The sequence below is a fragment of the Cynoglossus semilaevis genome, chromosome 2 (genome assembly GCF_000523025.1).
Source record: "Cynoglossus semilaevis isolate Cse_v1.0 chromosome 2, Cse_v1.0, whole genome shotgun sequence".
Taxonomy (NCBI): Eukaryota; Metazoa; Chordata; class Actinopteri; order Pleuronectiformes; family Cynoglossidae; genus Cynoglossus; species Cynoglossus semilaevis.
In genome coordinates, this window is record NC_024308.1 from 5,273,319 (window position 1) to 5,291,564 (window position 18,246).

At 38.6% G+C, this 18,246-nt stretch overlaps 2 protein-coding genes across 4 annotated transcripts; both read right to left on the reverse strand.

Moving 5' to 3' along the window:
• On the reverse strand, positions 1-6,491 carry mob3a (MOB kinase activator 3A). Of its 2 annotated transcripts, none has more exons than XM_025054158.1 (4): positions 6,271-6,491; positions 3,099-3,522; positions 1,463-1,665; positions 1-443 (listed from the first exon to the last, which is right to left on the reverse strand). In XM_025054158.1, exons 1-4 carry the CDS (start codon positions 6,334-6,336, stop codon positions 414-416), a joined length of 723 nt encoding a protein of 240 aa, XP_024909926.1. In that variant the 5' UTR covers positions 6,337-6,491; the 3' UTR covers positions 1-413. The 2 variants fall into 2 exon arrangements, with proteins under 2 accessions (XP_024909926.1, XP_008330643.1); XM_008332421.3 differs by having other exon boundaries at positions 3,099-3,645; positions 6,271-6,474.
• A 1,024-nt stretch (positions 6,492-7,515) lies between these two features.
• zap70 (zeta chain of T cell receptor associated protein kinase 70) lies at positions 7,516-18,169 on the reverse strand. 2 transcript variants are annotated; one of them, XM_017041295.2, is made up of 13 exons: positions 17,906-18,169; positions 12,707-13,171; positions 11,570-11,730; positions 11,339-11,477; positions 11,126-11,207; positions 10,998-11,017; positions 10,871-10,919; positions 10,147-10,321; positions 9,870-10,076; positions 9,578-9,770; positions 9,046-9,186; positions 8,848-8,960; positions 7,516-8,189 (listed from the first exon to the last, which is right to left on the reverse strand). In XM_017041295.2, the coding sequence occupies exons 2-13, from the start codon at positions 13,109-13,111 to the stop codon at positions 8,060-8,062; spliced, it is 1,815 nt and encodes a 604-aa protein (XP_016896784.1). In that variant the 5' UTR covers positions 13,112-13,171; positions 17,906-18,169; the 3' UTR covers positions 7,516-8,059. The 2 variants fall into 2 exon arrangements, with proteins under 2 accessions (XP_016896784.1, XP_008330631.1); XM_008332409.3 differs by lacking the exon at positions 17,906-18,169 and adding an exon at positions 13,280-13,413.
• Between the last annotated feature and the right edge of the window lie 77 nt (positions 18,170-18,246).

The window sequence follows — 18,246 nt, forward strand, 5'->3', positions numbered from 1 at the left end:
TCCAATAAGATTATTTTAATAGAGCAACATAGAGATTTTTAAAAACAGATTTACAGTAAGAAATCGTACTATTTTAGTTCATTTATCAGAAGGAAAGACAGTAAGTATCCTGGAATGATTGAGAATAAAATAACGAAAAATAGAAAAGAAAAAACATCAACACATCAACATACACCATGTAATACTGTGTTCTGATAAAATGTTTTTTGTTATTCTTTTTAGTTTTTAAAGAAAGAGAACAAAGCCTCACATGAAAAGGTTCCTGGTGAAAACCTAGAGTATGTGGCTAAAATAGAATACAGTACTTAAATATAAAAATAGACTCTTCTGAATGTTCTCTCAGTTCTTCTATGCTGCACATGTCTCCCAGATGGACAGATCTTTCTCCACATGTCCACTGCACTGCTGCTGCTTCAGTGGCACATCTGAGACGTCATCTCTTTCTGCAGGACACACAGAGTACAAACACACTCGACAGTGAGCTACAGAAGCGCAGTAGACAGAATCTGAAACATCAACAAATGCATCGCTATTTAAAACATTTGTCATTTGTTGTTGCTGAAGGTTCTGACTCTGCAGAAACATCCAAAGCTTAAACAACTGACCACAGTAGCAGAAGGTGTGTGGAAAAAAAAACATCTGTGCTTGTATGTCTAGGATTATGGTCACACTGACCTACTTCAGAGCTGCGTTGCACAAAAACATCATATGTCCTGTTGAGCCTCACTCACTGATCTAGCAGTTTAAACCTTAGCTCCCATTAGCTTTAGCAGGAAATAAAGGGTTGGGCTAGCTTGATACACTTTTTCTTCATCCTGTAATTGTCTGCAGAACAGCACAACAGAATGACCTGGCGTCGACTTCTGCCTGTCAGTACGTACCAGGGGAAGTTTTGTGGAAACACTCGAGTCATTTATCACACTCACCAAAGCTGTTTATCTATTCATTTGAATACATATAATTTCTTTTTGTATAACATTTTTGGACGTCTTCCCACACCAGGTCACTACCTCTTATGCGCTGCCCCCATCACATAGTGGCTATATCTATGGGAGTTATGTTGAGTTTTTTATTCTCTCTATTTGTTTTATTACGATTGGCAAAGGCACCAGACTGACAGCTGGACCGTCCAATAAAAGTGAGATAAAGTTTTTTTTTTTTACTGCAAGCAGTTTTTACCTTAAAAGGTGAATCATGCATTATTACCTATTTTTCTCTAAATGGGATCAATATTCCCAAAAATCTCATGACCTTCTTTTTACTCTATAGCTAACAGTCACCAGAAGGATTCTCTCTCATGTTAGCATACAAGAATAAAAATAAAGGAATACTCTCTTGTTTTGTGATCCTCCAATTACAAGGCCAAAGCCTTTAACCACTAGACCAGACACAGACTTAGGAACACATTTCCTAAAATTAATCCCGTGTTTGTGGGAGCACTGCTCCACTCCCAGATACTCACCAGAGGCTCCAGCTCCTTGTGGTCTGTCAGGTTGAACTCAGTGACAAAGTAATAGAAATGCTTGTAGCAGGTGTTGACATGAGCCTCTGCGCCCATCTGTCTGACGCGGTCAAAGTGGTGGATGTAGACGTGGACAAACACCCGGAACAGACGAGACAAAATCTTCTTAGCCACCTGCATGAAGGTCTTAGGGAAGGGAGTACCTGAGAGTCAAGCAGATGGAGGGAAACACCGGGGTCAATCCACGGTGACCTTTTGACATAGTGCATCATCGCAGGAAATGACAGGACATACTGGACAAATGCAATAACATACGTGTAAAAACGAAGACCGAAAGAGAAAGTTCTAATTTACAATCTCTAATCTCCTTTAAATTTCAGTAATATATTAGGATATTATTATTATTATTATTGATTCAACTCTACATTGTGATAAATGTTTCCACAGATATTGAGATGCCAAGCATACAGTGCATAAATGGGCAGCATGAGTCAGATGATGAAGGACGTCAAGGCAACACCAGATAACAAAATCTTTTCACACTCTGGACAGAGTGAAGGGAACGCAGCCTTGCACATTTCATCAGACAAACCAATCTGTAAAGAGTTGGCTTAAAAAAAAAGTGACTCCACATTTTGCACCACTCCAGGCTATTTTTTGGTAAGCTTTTAAGCCTCCATGTGACTGAAAGCACTTAGAGATTAGTCATTAGGGTCACAATGCAGTGAAAACAGAATGGTGCATTTGTGTGGTCCATTTATTCCACTGCAGTCATGGAACAAAGGGTTTGTAACACATTTACATAAAAGGAATTAAAAAAACATATGCATAGTGATAAAGAATGTCAACTTAGCAAAACAAGAAGAACAATAATTTGCAAAACCATCTCAGTGTTAGGTAGATTTTTAGTTAAGGACATGGAGGTTCATCGCAGTTCTTTAATGTGACGCTGACAGTGGTATTTTTATGCTAGCAGCATGTTTGGTGTTATCTGTCCTCAATATGAGTGTTCCTCCACTGTGACAACACGGTGACAGTGTTTTTCTGAACACACACCCTTAGGTGTCACTCTGCGCAGTCATGACTTGGAATCGGCACCTGCTGTTATGTTGTGGCCTTGATGAATTAAATATTCAAGGGATTGGTTTACAATTAACGTCACGTATGGTTTATGACGTTTGAGGCAGGATTCTGGAGACAATGCATTGAGGGAGGTGTTGGCTTGATTGGCAGACGTGTAGGCCTCCCTATCTGACTCACTGTAAAGGTCGATTTGTAATTCGAATTTTGATTTGAATTTAGTAAAAATCTAATTTAGGTGTGGATTCAGTAGTGCATGAATACTAGTTTGTGCTGTTCTTATGTAGCTCCTTAGCTGTGGATGACGTTTTCACAAAAAGCTGTCATCACAAGCTAGCAACACATTTCTCACTTATGCATCATAAAAATGTATCATCCCAATCCTGTTTCCCTAAGCTGCGAGGTGGGTTCACTTATGCATCATAAAAATGTATCATCACAATCCTGTTTCCCTGCGAGGTGGGTCCAATGTGAAATCACAGAAGTTTCTACCAAGGGAAAGTGACTCCATGCTAAATATTAACACAGCACTAGGGCCTTCGTCCTCAGTACTTACCAACATTGGTGGGGAAGATGTTCTCATTGTTGATCTGTACCTCAATCCAGTCCATAAGCAGACTCATGTACTTAGGGGCCGACAGTGCAGTCGGCCTCTTGTATTTGTGCTCGTCCTGCCAGCGGTATTCGTACCTGGGCCCACCAGACATGACGGGACAGGTTTGGTCGGTGCAGGAATCACTGATGGTGCCGTAGATGAGGTTGATGCGGTTGAAGAAGTCGACCACATGAACGGCCACCCAGTCGTTGAGATCCTCACCGTAGGGCAGCGCTACGGCCTGCTTCAGGTCCAACCCAGCGTTCAGAGACGCCTGGGCTTTCTTGTGCAGCTCGAAGCGCTGAGTCCCGGGCTCAAATTTTCTCTTGGGCCGGAATGTCCTGTCTTTGTTGAAGACTTGTTTCAAGGCCATGGACATGGTTGCCTGTGGTGGTGGATATGGATGAATGCTTCAGATGAATGATTTACTGTGTAAATGGAAGTCTGTCAAAAGTGATGTGTAAACAATCAGGGCAGTGTCTTTGTTATGGCCTGTGTCTCAGTGATCCTGCAGATGATTAAAGGAGAAAAGAGAAAGACAGGTTTGGTCAATGAATACACACTTTCAACAATGTATGTGGCAAAGATTACGATCTGGGGCTGAAAATAACTGCGGATTTCCTGTTGTATTATATGTAAAAATCCAGCAAACAATAAGCATACATTAAAAAAAAAATCATTCATTTAGCCTTACGTACGCACTTGAAAATAAATGTATGTTTTTGAGTGCTTTTCACTGCTATCTCTCAGACAGAAATTCTAGGTTTTAGCAAAAATAGCATTATATATAACCTAATGCTGTGGTCTCTTAACTTGACTGCATGGATGAATATGGTCAATGTTAAGCCCCTTATCCACTAAAGCCGAGATAAACCCCACATGCATGGGTTTTATCTATTGATGTTGCTCATAACATTGAGGTCATGAAGAGATTAGTGTTTACATATCAGCAAAAACAGGTGATATGAGTGAAAATCTGAGCTATCAGATTCTTTGGTGATGATCAACTAAAACAGAAATGAAGAGCAAAGGGAACAATATTACCATCAACTTTAATTGTTTGTACAATTATGAAAAAGAAAACATGAACTGGTCAAGTGATTCAAAAACAATCTGTTTAACCTCTACTTACTTAGTTATAAAACTCATCATTAAAAAGAAAACCTAAAAATATCCTCATTTTAGATCTGGGAACAATCCTTGATTTTTCATTCTTTAGTCCGCAAAATATAGCAAATTGCTTCGCTGTTATGCTGTGCTGTACACTTTGTGATGAACCAACATGAACCATGACTTTGAAATAACGTACAATCAGCTATACAATACTGAGTACAGAATTAAATGTGAGGTAAGCATCACACATCTATTACTTATAATAGCTGTTTTCCTTTGAGGCTCAGCAAAGCTAAGCTAACCCTGCTAACCCACCATCATCTCGCCTCGTGTTTGGGCTTTAACAACAGCCCTGCTTCCTCTGAGTGGAATTACTGTCACTAACAGGGACTTCTTTTTTCCATTTTAACTGAGAATGTCTGTGTTGGCTTAAAAAAGAGACAGGAAGAACAAGGGAAGAACAGACAGCAGGTGGTGCAGCTGCTAATAAGCACAACACCAAAAACTTCCTGTGACCCATTAAAAATAACCTAGAGCAGGGACCCCCTACTGAATGTATGGTATAAAACTGTGTTTTATATCAAACCAGGCCTAGTGCTAGATATAAACATATCTTGTTATGTAGCCATGAATACTAAGCTATTATAATATATGAAAATACATAGGCTACAACATCCATGTTTTTATTTTACACAACTGCTATGTACAATGAGTGACACTGTTATTTATAAATATACCTCTCAACTGACACCAAGGCCAATATCAACATTGTCTATCATTTGCATGATAACCAGGTGTACAAGCTATTCAAATTGTCACTTCTGTTTTAGACAGACAGTTGAATACATGATGGCCTATGAATCACAGTGCCAGGCATTATCATCCAGTACTACAGTTAATTTGTATTGACTAACTTTTAAACTTGTGGGAAAATGACAGTGAGAAAAAAATTGCATATTTGATCAAACTTTTACGACCATGCCGTACCAATGCAGACCCCTAGGGGTCGCGGGCCGCTGAAGATACTACAACTACAATTTATATTTGTGTTTTTAGAGAATTCTTGCATGTTATACGTTTGTGTTAACACTTGATTATGATTATACAAATATTGTGGTTCTTTCCACAAACAAGTATTCTACAGGTGATATCTAAAAGGAGCAAAGAAAAAAAGACAACAGTTTCATATTTTAAAAGTTTTAAATAAATATTCCGTTTCTATTTTTTAATACCAGCAAATTATCACTCAACAATAATCATGTGTCTGTCTATTAGTATGTGTATGTTGAAACCAACAAAACATTAACTGCTGTACCTCGTCATTTACACTTTATAAGGTAAGGTTTATAAGGTCTACAGGGCGAGGTGTAAATTTTAACTTGATTTTTAAGTGTTGTGTGCGAATCAAATGTCTGGAGGTCAAGTGGTGATCATTAAAAATGCAGTTTAACAATGAAGCTGCAGTAGTTAGTTGTTTGGAGGAGAGTTAAACCTGTCTGATTATCAGATCAGGTAAACTTGACAAGTCGGAGCAGATTCGACACAAGGGCAGTCCCTCACTTCCTGCTTCATACAATCAATCTTCCGTGAAACCCTAAGAATCTGCGGAACGACAGTAAAACCCCAACTATGACCGTGTGTTCTAGCTCAACAGGAACCTGGTGACTTTAATGAACCTTCACTTCAATATATTCATTCGAGTGTGTGTCAAATTGAAAACTTCAAGTCGCCTTTGTGGCATTTTTTTTTTCTACAGATGAGAGTCGGGGATTAAAACAGCGGGGCACATGACGAATGTACCAAGTTAATTCGTGACGTGACCGTGACTAGCTAACTCGCTCTTACTTGTTGCTTCCCCAAACACCCACAACACACCAAGATTAAACGATATTACCAAAAATCCACCTCATATTCACAACATATACGAAATTAACTCGCGTGAACGCTGTCACACGAAGAGGACGCGCGGTCAGACGGTGATGAAACGGCTCAGTTTAAATCGACACTTTGCCGAACTTACTTGTTCCGCTAGTTTCCCTCGATGTTTGATCGATAATGATCTGGCCGTGAATCGATAACTGTACATGGACAATACCCAAGGGCTACATTATGGACACATGGTGAGAAATGTGTCGGAGAATTATCGATAAGCCGACAAACCAACCACTTTTAATAAAGAAACTAACCGCTGACTCCTCCCTGCGCAACGAAAAGTACACCACAGTCAAGTTAGATGCACTATACACAACGTCCAGTGGGAGTTCAAAATAGGAAAAGGGTAAAAATAAAGTTGAGTTACAATCAATGTTTTCACCACAATTGCAGCAGCAACCACAAGTTAAAACTAAAAAGTGACACTTGAGCTGAGTCAGAAGAGTTTAAGGTCAGTATACATCAAAAGTCCAAGTTAAATGTCCACAGTTTAATTCAAAGAAGACAAGTTTGGGTCAAGTCTGTTATGTCTCCAAGGCCATAAGTCATGTACACAACTACTACAAATATTGGTACCATCACTTGTGGTTGTAGGAGTCAACAAAGAAACGTTCAAATTCGGAGAGTCAGGCTGCATTATAAAATCAAATCCAAGTACTACTACTCCTACTGCAAAATATACTACTTATAGATCTACTACTTACTGTAAGTTTTTTAATCAGACATTACACTATTTCTATCATTTGACAATCGTCTATATCAGTGTTCTAGCCTAGTCCTACCCCCTAACAAAATAATTGTTTTGTTTATAGCTATGAAGTCCTATCCAACGATATTAAATTAAACTATACACTAAATAAAAGACAAAGGGACCTGCAAACTACATCAAAATGACTACATTAATGAAAAAAATCTCTAACTGTTTTATTGAATCTTTTACCTATGAAGTAAGACATTTGCAAAGCTCCGTCGAGATTTTGATTCAACCCAATGTCCCTTATTTAAGTGCATCAAACTGGTTACGTTGTGAGAGTTTTAGTTTGAAATCTACTTCACTTCCGGTGTTGTGTTGCTGTTGCCTGGCAGCTAAGACGTCCGCTTCCTTTGACGAGCAACAGCTTGTCTAATCCCATTAACTTTTAACACAGTTTTTTATAAGCATTACAATACATTGTTTATATTTATGGTTAAAAAAACCCATGATCTTTGGAATGATTTTTTAGTTTTACCTGTGTAAAAAATACAAATAAAAATTCACAAATATATGTCTACATAAATGTATTTTTTAAAACACTGTAGATTTATACTGATTTTAAGAAAAAACAAAAACAAATCTCAAGTAGTCTGGTTTTAATTTTGACAATTTTAAATATTTGATAAAAAAATTGTGTTAAATGTTAAAAATGTCAATGTCATTCATACACAGTACCAAAGCTATCAGTTCTGGATAAAAACTAATTTTATTCTGATGCTTAAAACAAACTGCTTCTACAGTAGGTAGTTAGAGAACGGTCTCAGAGAACAACTTGTACAACTAACAGCTCTCCCTCCAAAAAAAGAAAAGAAATAATAATAATAATAACAGAATAAAGACGTAGTTTGTCCAGCAATGTGAAGACGTTGACACTTGCATTTAAACCACAGCCCACAGACAAAGATCCTCTTTACATGGCTATTACACAGAAGGTCAATACGCACAAATCAATATGCAAAAATGCATATTTCATGGCAGTGAGGCCTGCGTAGCTGTGTCAGAACTGCAGAGGAAACTGGCCAGCGTGCACTGATCATAAAAAGCCCTTTGTTGTGTTGCTTTAATGGCCTGTTGAATGGACGCTTTGTTTAGCAGCTGGAACAAAATGTATGCTTGTTTCTGTCTACTTGTTAGACTCCGAAGCCACTGCCGCTGCCGCTGCCTCTACCTCGAGGTTGACCTTGTTTGATAAGGAGTAATGGTACGTCCTCATGGACGCCTCCACCTTCTTGAAGTCTGGGCGGTTTTCGTGTCTGATGATAAAGGAAGAACCCAAAGAGTTCATTTGAATGGTTTGAATTTATAAAAGACACTCACATAAGACACAAACAGTGTAAACCATCACATTTCTGTTGAAGATTGTCCTAAATCCAACAATAAGAACAATGCATGTCCACAGCTCTTGACTGCTGGAGTGTCTTTAAAAGAATGATGATAATGACTATCGCAATGACCTCATCTGTACTTATAGATGTTTTTTATAGAATGTAAAATATTTTATGACTAGCTCGCACTGTGATGATAAAAATGTCAAAGGTCTTTGGTCAAGGCCCCTTCAAAGTCTGTCAGTAATTCTGTATTCAGAGAGAAATGTTTCTATAACAAATTGGAAGTCTACTACTTTGATTTGGCTATGTGTTAATTTATACAATTTTGCATGCGCCGTTTATATTTTCTCTTACAGACTCCATGACAGTAACCCTACATTTCTTTAGTATTAAATGTTTTTAGAATTATATAGCTATTTGGTCAGAACATATCCTGAAAGAACAACATTCTGAGCTGTGTCCCTTCCTGTCACCCTTATAAATTCCTAGTATCTTCAACTTTGCCAGTGTCCACAAAGACTTTTAGAGGTTTCCACAACTTCCAGATCGGTATTATCTTTCTTCAAATTAGGTTCATACTCACTCGTAGGTCCAGCACTCTTTCATTAGCGTATACATTCTCTCAGGACATGCTGCGGGACAGTCCATTCGCTTCCCGGATTTGAGGAATTCCATCACCTCTTGTCCTTTCAATTTCTAAAATGAAATGGTTGGAAAAAGACACAAGCTGTGAGGTGAAGTTAATGACCAGGACAGGTTTGTGTAGCAGTGTGCGTTGTACCCTGTAAGGCTTCCCTCCGTAGGAAAAGGCTTCCCACATGGTGACACCAAAACTCCACACATCACTTTTACTGGAGAATTTGTGGAAGCTGATACACTCTGGAGCGTACCATTTCAGCGGCCATTTACCTCCACTGCGAGCCTGTGTGATAAAAAAAAAGTTAGTTAGACTAAATAGTTAGAGCAGGAATTTAAAAAAGGAAAATATTTGAATGTTTAAAAATACATTTTGTGTAACTCTAACCATGTTGATTAAATGTCTCTAAAGGGAAAACAATAATCTTTAAAATAATTTACAGACCAGGAATAAAAGCTTTAAAGTTAATAACAGTATATTATTATATAAAAAATGAACTTCAGGAATAAAAGCTTTAAAGTTAATAACATAGTACACAGTACATTATTATATAAAAAATGAACTTTGACAATATTCACAATGTCTTGAATTACTATCTGTAGTTATCTGTTGTAATTTCTCCAAATCTGTGTAGTTTTTGCCTGCAGCTATAAGAAAACATGTCGTTGTTCAGTACCTTGTAGTAGCTGTCATTTGCTCCCAGGGCTTTAGAGAGGCCGAAATCACTGATTTTTGCATACTGTTTGTTGACCAGCAGGACGTTACGAGCGGCTAAATCTCTGTGCACAAAGTTCTTCTCCTCCAGATACCTCATTCCCACGGACACCTGATGCAACAGGTTGACAATGTTCTCTGTGCTCACATTATCCCTGTGAAAAAAAATATATTTTTCAATATATCCCACACATATTTTCTTATGTGTTTCACTGAGGGTTAACAACATCTGATAATGTGTCAGATTTACTGACTTATTATTGCTGAGGAATTTGTGGAGCGGTCCAGCAGAGGCCATCTCCATGACCAGCATCAAACTCTCAGCATTGCAGAGACCCAGCATGCGGACGATGTAGGGGTTGCTCAGCTGATACATGATCTCAGCTTCCCTCATCATCTCCTCCTTCACCAGCTTCTCGTTGTCGCTCTTGAGCACTTTGATGGCCACGTCTACCTGACCACTGCAACATAAAAGAGCTTTTAGTCTGTGGCCCAAGAAGCTACTTATGTTCATAACATCTCCATCCTTACGTGTCAGACTTGAGGACTCCCTTCTTGACACAGCCAAAATTTCCAGTTCCCAGCTCCACTTCATCTATTAGCAGCTGACTCCTCTTGATGTTGAATCTCTTCACGTCGTTGGGGTCATGGTACGGGTTGAACTCACTGCAGTCCATGGGCAAAACTTCCTGTTGCACAGGCCCGGCTGTAAGGTGAAGATAACATGTCAGGTGTAGTAACAGAATCCACAAGATATATTAAAATAATACTAATTATAACTTTAATTAGGCTGTAAAATGCAATATACCCTTAAAATAACCACTTAAGGCTATTCCTAAAAGTATAATTAATTTAAACTGAGTCTCTGCAGTCATTTTAAAGGGTCAAAAAAAGGTTAAGTTGAACGTTTACCAGTTTAAAATAGGCCCTGTAGGTGGCAGTAAAGCAACACATACGTGTTACAAATGTCCTCGTCAAAGGCCTTGACCCTTAAAAGCGTAAAAAAGTAAAATGCTACCTACTAATGCAGAAAAACCTTACCCTTTTAGTTTCCAAAAGAAACAAATTTTCTCTGGACGTGCTACAATTCATGGAAAATGTACACCCATTTACTTAATTTATATTTATCCTACATTTATTTTACTATTTTAACAGCTACACTATATATTGATGTAAATCTATTAACACAGTACTGTATACCGAGATATAATAATGCCAGAGACGTTTATCACTGGGTGTAATTCACAAAACTGACCTCTAGGTGTCGGTGTGTATCTTCCCGCACCTGATCCAGGTCCAGGTCTCTGAAAGTGAGACAGTTAAATTACAGACTGGCAAAACATAACTGACCATAAACTGTGCAGAATGTCATCAGTACTCACGTTTGGTATACTCGGGGTCTCTGCAGGGTCCAGAGGAAAAGTATGGGTTAATCAAAGAATTTGAAACAAAATATCAATACATTTAAATTTCAAATACATGAATAAGTGAAATGTAAAGTTTTCAGTACTTTCAACTGGTTTCCCATTTAGACAAGCTTCTCTGAGCACAGTCACCAGACCATCAGCTTTCATCTTCAGGTACTCCACCAACTGAGGATACAGAGATTAGATTAGATTAGATTGGATAAGATTAAATTACATTAGAAAAGTTACATTAAAATATAACTTTATTCAAGCGTAGTAATCATAGCTGAGATGTGACAAATGTGTAAAGGATCCACCTGCCAGACTGTGTCAAACTTCGTTCCCTCTGGCATTGAAAATTTCCCAGATTTTTCCTGGCTGATCTGATAGTGGTACACTGTCTTTCCATACATCATGGACAGAGCAAACGTACCAGGCTCGTCTCTTTCTCTCACTCTGTGAAGTACAAGGCGGAAAATACAGAAACTCGGATCTGATATGTAAGAAAAGGGAATTTCATATGTAAAAGATGTTGAAATCGCTCTTACAGAAACTTTCCATCTGGCTGTGCACCAGAGTAGAGACGCCTCTCACTTTCCTGGCGGCTTATTTTACCATGATACCAGGGCATCTTCTCATGGGCTGTTGTAGCGATCAGCTTCTCCAGCTGAGGAGCTTGACTGATAATGGCCTGCTCCATGGCTTCACCCTAAACAAAGCCATTTTAATCATCATATCTTTGTCGAGCTATTTGATTTGGTTTCTGAATCCGATTAAACATCAACATTTTCTACCCAACTTAACTCAGCAGTAAAACCTGCCATGACTGTCATAAACTTTTCACCGTGTAGGTACACAATTAATAATTGTCTTGCCATATTAATTATCAACTAACATAACATGATCTGAATTACTGGACTATTTTTTTTTTGGCTGAATTTTGGAGGATGTCTTTCCCCCGAGTCACAACCTGCTTTTTTTGCGTCTGAAATCAAGTTCCTTTAAAATGTTCTTTCGGTTTCAGAAATAAAACGGAACACAGCTCAACACTTCAGGAGATATAATGATACAAAGCTGTTGGAGAAGCCTGAGAGATGTGTCCAAAAAACGGTTAATTGATTAAAATTTCTGAAATTATAAAATCTGACCTTGAATATTTTTTATGGTATTACAAAAATGCACTTCATTTTTGGGTCATGACAACAAACTATTTGTCCACAGAATACCTTGGTCGATATCAGATTAATTCAGCCCAATGTTTTGCACAGCTTTTTTTGTACAGAGGATTTTTTTTTTGATTTATCGCCCTTGTTGATTTTTTGTTAACTTTGATATCAACATCTGATTGTTTTTTTTGTTGTCTTATTTATAATTGTTATCATAGCAGAATGGTTATTTGCATGAATTTTTAGTCTTAGCTTTTGGTCGATGTGGCAGGTGAACAAATAAAATTCAGTTTGTTGAAAACCTCAAACGTGTATTTTTTTTTGCTCTGGCTGTTATAATTGCAATTTCAGAAAGCATACCAACTACTTTGGAAGAGATGCTTGTCTTTTCAATTGTCAATATATAGTAAATACTTCACCACAAACTAACAATTTATATACTAACATATATATTAACAGCAATAAAATGATGCGCTTTTTTCTATTTGAAGAGTTAGTGTTAGTGGCAGAAATCCTAACCTCCAGGTTCCAGGTCTGCTTCACATACTCCCTCAACATGTTGTCTCTCAGGCTGTCAAACACACCAGTCTTAATGGGGGTGTCGGGGGTCCTCAGGCAGGGTTTGGTCAGAGTGCACACCAGTCCATCAGGGTCTTTACTGTAGAACTCACACAGCTCTGCAGGCCCACAGTGAGGCACCCCTCCTGTGAAGCAGTAAGTCCCGTTCATCTGCTTCTCTATGGGATAGTGGTGGAACTCCAGGTTCCACACCAGGGACAGGACGTAGCCTCCCAGACTGCGCAGACACTGTCGGAGCAGGAAGAGGCCGTCGGACATCCCGGCCAACTTCAGGTGCTGCTCGGCCTCAGAGCGGCTGATGCTGCCGTAGAAGAAAGGCAGCTCGACCGCGGGGTCGGTGGACATGATGACACCTCAGGGTGGGAATTAGCTCAGTGTCCAGGGTGAAGAGTACGGAGAAAAAAACTGGATGAATAAAAGAGAAAGATGAAGACAAGTTTGTAAACATTTGAATTTTAATCAAATCTCCTTTTTAAAACCCAGCCACGGCAGAAAACATCTTTAAAACCTCACCTAATTCTCCTCTAGATCAAAGTCTGCTCTGAGATCTCCAGACTCTTATGCAGTATAAAAAAATGTAAGGGATCATGTGCCTGTATGAGACGTTTAGTGAGAAACAGCCACCCTTTGAGATTGCATGACGCTTGCAGATGAACACATTGGTGATAAAAGCCACAACAGGAAGTTGCAGTCCGCCCTCGCACCCTCTTTCAGCATCTTTTTTCTTCAGTTGAACAGGTGCTTTTTGATTCTGTAACATTCCCTTCTGCTCTTCTCTCTCCGTGAGACACTGAAGCACTTTCCTTCTTTTAAGGAAAACTTCAGAGCAAACGTTAGCGTGTGGTTTGTGTCAAAACAAAACAAACAGTTCAGTTTGTAACAGTAATTTGTCAAAACAAAACAAACAGTTCAGTTTGTTCAGTTCAGTTTGTAACGTCCATCGTGGATGGATGGAGCTTGTATTTATCAGAAACAGCACTGTGGGCTAGGAGCATCGATGACGGTGTGAATTGTGGGTAAAAAACAAAATAATGTAAAGTGTAAAATAATGACAGTCTCTCGAATAAATCTTTGAAAAGATCAGCTTCTTGGCCTCACAGCCACAGTGGACAGACCTACAGAGACACACAGACACCACAAAAGACAACTACAAAGGAACTTCAGAGGTTTTCAAGAGCACTATTTATTTAATTTTTAACACAAATTACACAATTATGCTGTAGGAACATCGGCTCGTTAAACTCACCAGCCCGTTTACATTGGCATTAATATAGTTTAAAAAGAACAAACACGGCCCCCGAGGGCCAGTGCTGCTGCTACCATCATGTCACACATCGGTGTTGGTCCATGTTCAACGCGAACAGCAAATACAATTCACACATCGGTGTTGGTCCATGTTCAAATACGCGAACAGCAAATACAAGACTTTTTTTTCTCTCGTAACTGACCTTCTAAAACATTTTAATGAAGGAACAAATAAAACACTTGAAAATATTACCAGAAATACCTTTAGGGCAACGTTTTACTATTGGGACCAGATGGGTGTTTTGGGGGCCAGGGGTAGCCCCTGGGCCGGGAGTTTAGACCCCCTGATATTCATTTTCTTTTTTACATTAAATTTGAATGAAGAGAAATGAATATACAGGCTGTAATACATACATACAATATGCATATGATGTGTCAAATAAACATTGTTTTTTAGACACATTCCCACAGTAAAACATTTGATTCAAACCCTGATGAAAATGTATTTTGGTTCACTGATTAACATCACCGTCCTCTGAATCAGTGTCCTGCTCGTGACAAATGGATCAAGCAGTTTTAGTGGAAATTCCTTGGCAGAATAAATTGGTGATAAATTGAAAAGAAAGACTTTTTTATTCCCCTGTAAATTAGGATTGTTGTAATTTTTGTCCTCCCGAGTCTTGGATCAGTATTTCCACCACTAGAATGAAGATTTAGGCTCGGTGTAGTTTTCATCTCTTTTGACATGAGTGGTCTGGGGGCGTCCAACAATTGTTCATATTTTTCTTTTTTCTTTTTTTTTATCTAAAAATCCAACGAGGATGAACTTTTCAATACACTACGAGCTAATCTCTAGCATCTGTGTCAGTTCTCGTACTGCAAGGAGAAAGTGAATTTAAAACCAACCAACCCTAAAGGCACCATGACAAGAATACGAACCGCGCTGCTGTAATTTATGATGCAGCTACGCTAACCAAAACACTGACACCTGTCCAACATCGGCGGAGGCCAAGTCTCAGCACGGCTCGTGTTCTTCTCAAAATATATAGTTTTATGTCTTCTTTTCTTCTTTACTGTATATCACCAACCACAGAGACGGAGAGTGAGGGATGAAGAGATGAAGAGACGACACATGTACAAGGTGAATGACAGTGGTGCAGAGCATAGATCTGCTATAAAATGGAATTATATAAAGTGCTGTAAAAGAAGAGGATGGGAGCAATAAAAAAAAAAACGCTCCTGCCTTGCTATGTAATGGACGCAGGCCAAAGGCTACACACCCGGGTCTTCTCCCGTACAGAAAAATTCCAAAAATAGTTTATTTTCTGACTTTTTCCCCCCGTCTAAGTCCCGTTGTGTGGCAAGTGAAATATCATCACCAGGAAAAAAGGTGGACGTTTGTCCAAGAGTGACATTTGGAGCTTTGGTAAAGATACTGCACTTGGGCGTTTGCCTCTAACAACAGCCGTACTTTCTGTAGAATAACTGATTCCAAAATAATCAAAACCAAACAGCAGCATGTCCAGGAGGAGGACGGACACCAAAATTATACGATCGTTGTATTTACTTGAGCTAAGATTTCCACATTGGACACGAAGAAAGAGAAACCTGATGGAGCAGACATTCATTCGTTAGGTGTCGTCTGATATTAATAATGACATTGGCTAAGACAAACCTTGATTCAGATTTACAATACATGGCTGTCATAATCTTAGTCAGTCAAGTAGTGAAAATGTTTAATTAGGCTCAAGAAGTACATCGGCTTCATGGTGGCGCTAGGGAGAAAGAGATGACACTTGAGCAACTAAATGCTTGCAAAAAGACGTGATATTCTAAAATCACACCTGTCTCTACTGCGGGTTTAAAAAAGTTTCATAGTTGGTTCACAACGTCCTTGGCCTTCGGTGTTTCAACAGCACACTTTACGTGTGGTTTGTATTGTTCTTCCCTGTGGCTAACAAAGTAAATTCAATTCTCAGCCAACAGATTCAGTTTTTCTACATATTTTGCAATACTTAATTTATACGTTTATATACGTTTCAACTTAGGGCAAGTATTCAAGTTACATCACTACTAGAAAATAGACTGATGTAAGTCGAGGACCACTATTTATTCAGTGGTTCATTTATATTTAACCAGAGTTGGCCAGACAAGATGGTTTGACCTATGACCTGACAAGTGTCTAAGATTCTAGGCCACTCGGTGGAAGGGTGATTCGAGCTCTTGCCTTACAACAAAAAGATCACCGTTCATTTCCTACAACACAGTCATTCCATATGGAGTTTGTTCTCTCGTGTTCTCTCCTCCACCCCCCACACCGTCCTATAACATGTAGGATTGGGTTCACTGTTAATTGTAATGGTTGTGAGTATTTGTGACCCTGTGATAGACTAGAATTCACTGTTAATTGTAATGGTTGTGAGTCTGTATTTGTGACCCTGTGATAGACTAGACCGGTGGTTCTCAAACTGTGGTATGCGTAGCATCAGTGGTACTCTCTATATTCTAATGTTGGTCATCATGGTGGTACTCAGAGAGCTCGATGTTTTCTCAGGTGGTACAGAGTAGAATAAGTTTAAGAACCACTGGACTAGAGGGTTACCTCATGGGTGAAGTGGTAGAAGTCAAAGTGGTGGCCATCAAGATGTTTCTAAGTAGTCAGTCAGAGACAAAATAATAAAATATAACCTGGTGACAAATGATTCATATCCTGATGTGCAAGATAAAATTCAACACTCTTCCTGTGTTGATAAATCAACAGAATCGTTTTTTTTAAGAGCTACATTTGTGATAAATTAACCAGCGCTGCGTATATATCATGTTTATAGTGTAAAAAATAAAGAAGCCAGAAGACATTTAACAAATCTGAAAAAAGGTGTTTCAAGTTGTCTCCTGTCTGAGCAAAGTGACTCAAACATCCTTCAGTAAAAGCGTCACATTTCTCTCTCCAAACACAGATATCTGTGTTCTGTGAACCTTGCCACTGAAGGCGTAGGAGGAGTGTGCCACAGATCTGGGTCTGAAATTCAACAAACTTCACAATAATTTCCTGCATGGTTGGAAAAAGTTGACATTCAGACGAACAGTTTTCTGTAGGTTGTGACTCAGTATCGTATCTTTCCCAGTTAGAACGAGGCCGCGTAGGTTTATATGTACACTTCATATTTAATGAATATATAATGAATGAATGAATACTGAATGAAGTTTAGGGCCAATCGACATTGTTTACGTTAATCTATACCTACAAAAAGTTGCTAAGTAAAAATGTTTCAAGGACAGTGTTTAAAAACTGTTTTCATTACGTGCTGAGTTAGTGGTGTATCACACATCCTGAACAGAACTGGAACACTACTGCAGCACCAGATGTTTTCCTTCCAATAAATAACAAGCATCTGCAGTAAATTAAAAAAACAAAAACAACAAAAAAAAAAAAAACGCTTTTTTTTTTCTTCAAACAAAAATCTGCATTTCGTTTGTACACACCAACACTTACTGTCCGTGGCTACAACATTTGGTAAAATGTGCTTTTGTTTTCTCGAAAAAGACAAGTCGACGTGACTATTCTTATATTACACACATGAGCCAGAATGACTGTAACTCAGCCTGACTCCAGTGCTTTTTTAAAAATGACACTTTCCCACCGAGAAACAAAGTTAAACCCAAGGTTTTTGAAACGTGTCTTTTAATTTAGCGAAACAAACAGCTATAAATACAAGTTACAGGAAAACCACAGATAAAATTAATTTATTACACATTCATTTTTCAATGTCTCGTAGAACAACAAGAGTCAAAAAAGCAGACGCAACAAATTCAGAGTAAACAACGCCAAAGCTTTATCTTAATGACGGGTGGTTTTAGTAATAATAATAATAATAATAATAATAAGTTACTCACATTTTGCCGTGAAACAGAACAGAGCTGTTGATTCAGAGGCAGAATTTTATCTGCTGATCTCCCATACGGTAGAAACAAGTGTGTGGTGAGTGTGACGCTCTCTCTTACACACACACACAGACACACACACACGGATACACAGACACACACGTGTTTTGTAAGCCCTTTTCATAGATATATATCTGTATCCTCTTACTCTTTCTCAGTTCTAATCCTGACTCAAACCTACATCTTTAACCTCAAATTATATTCCCCTCACGAGGACAAAGTGTCTGCACTGCAACAAAAAAAATGCAAGTGTAGCTCACACACACACACACACGTGTTCCTGCAGTGGTGAG

Bases quoted from the DNA above. Each gene is read 5' to 3' on its own strand.
- zap70 (XM_017041295.2), bottom strand. From the start codon at position 13,111: ATGTCCACCGACCCCGCGGTCGAGCTGCCTTTCTTCTACGGCAGCATC. The intron at 9,771-9,869 runs GTCAGTAAATCT...TTTTTTTCACAG, and splicing joins AAATTCCTCAGCAATAATAA to GGATAATGTGAGCACAGAGA. The intron at 8,961-9,045 runs GTACAACGCACA...ATTTCATTTTAG, and splicing joins ACGGAGGGAAGCCTTACAGG to AAATTGAAAGGACAAGAGGT.
- mob3a (XM_025054158.1), bottom strand. From the start codon at position 6,336: ATGTACAGTTATCGATTCACGGCCAGATCATTATCGATCAAACATCGA. The intron at 1,666-3,098 runs GTAAGTACTGAG...CTTGACTCTCAG, and splicing joins CATCTTCCCCACCAATGTTG to GTACTCCCTTCCCTAAGACC. The intron at 444-1,462 runs GTGAGTATCTGG...TGTGTCCTGCAG, and splicing joins ACAAGGAGCTGGAGCCTCTG to AAAGAGATGACGTCTCAGAT.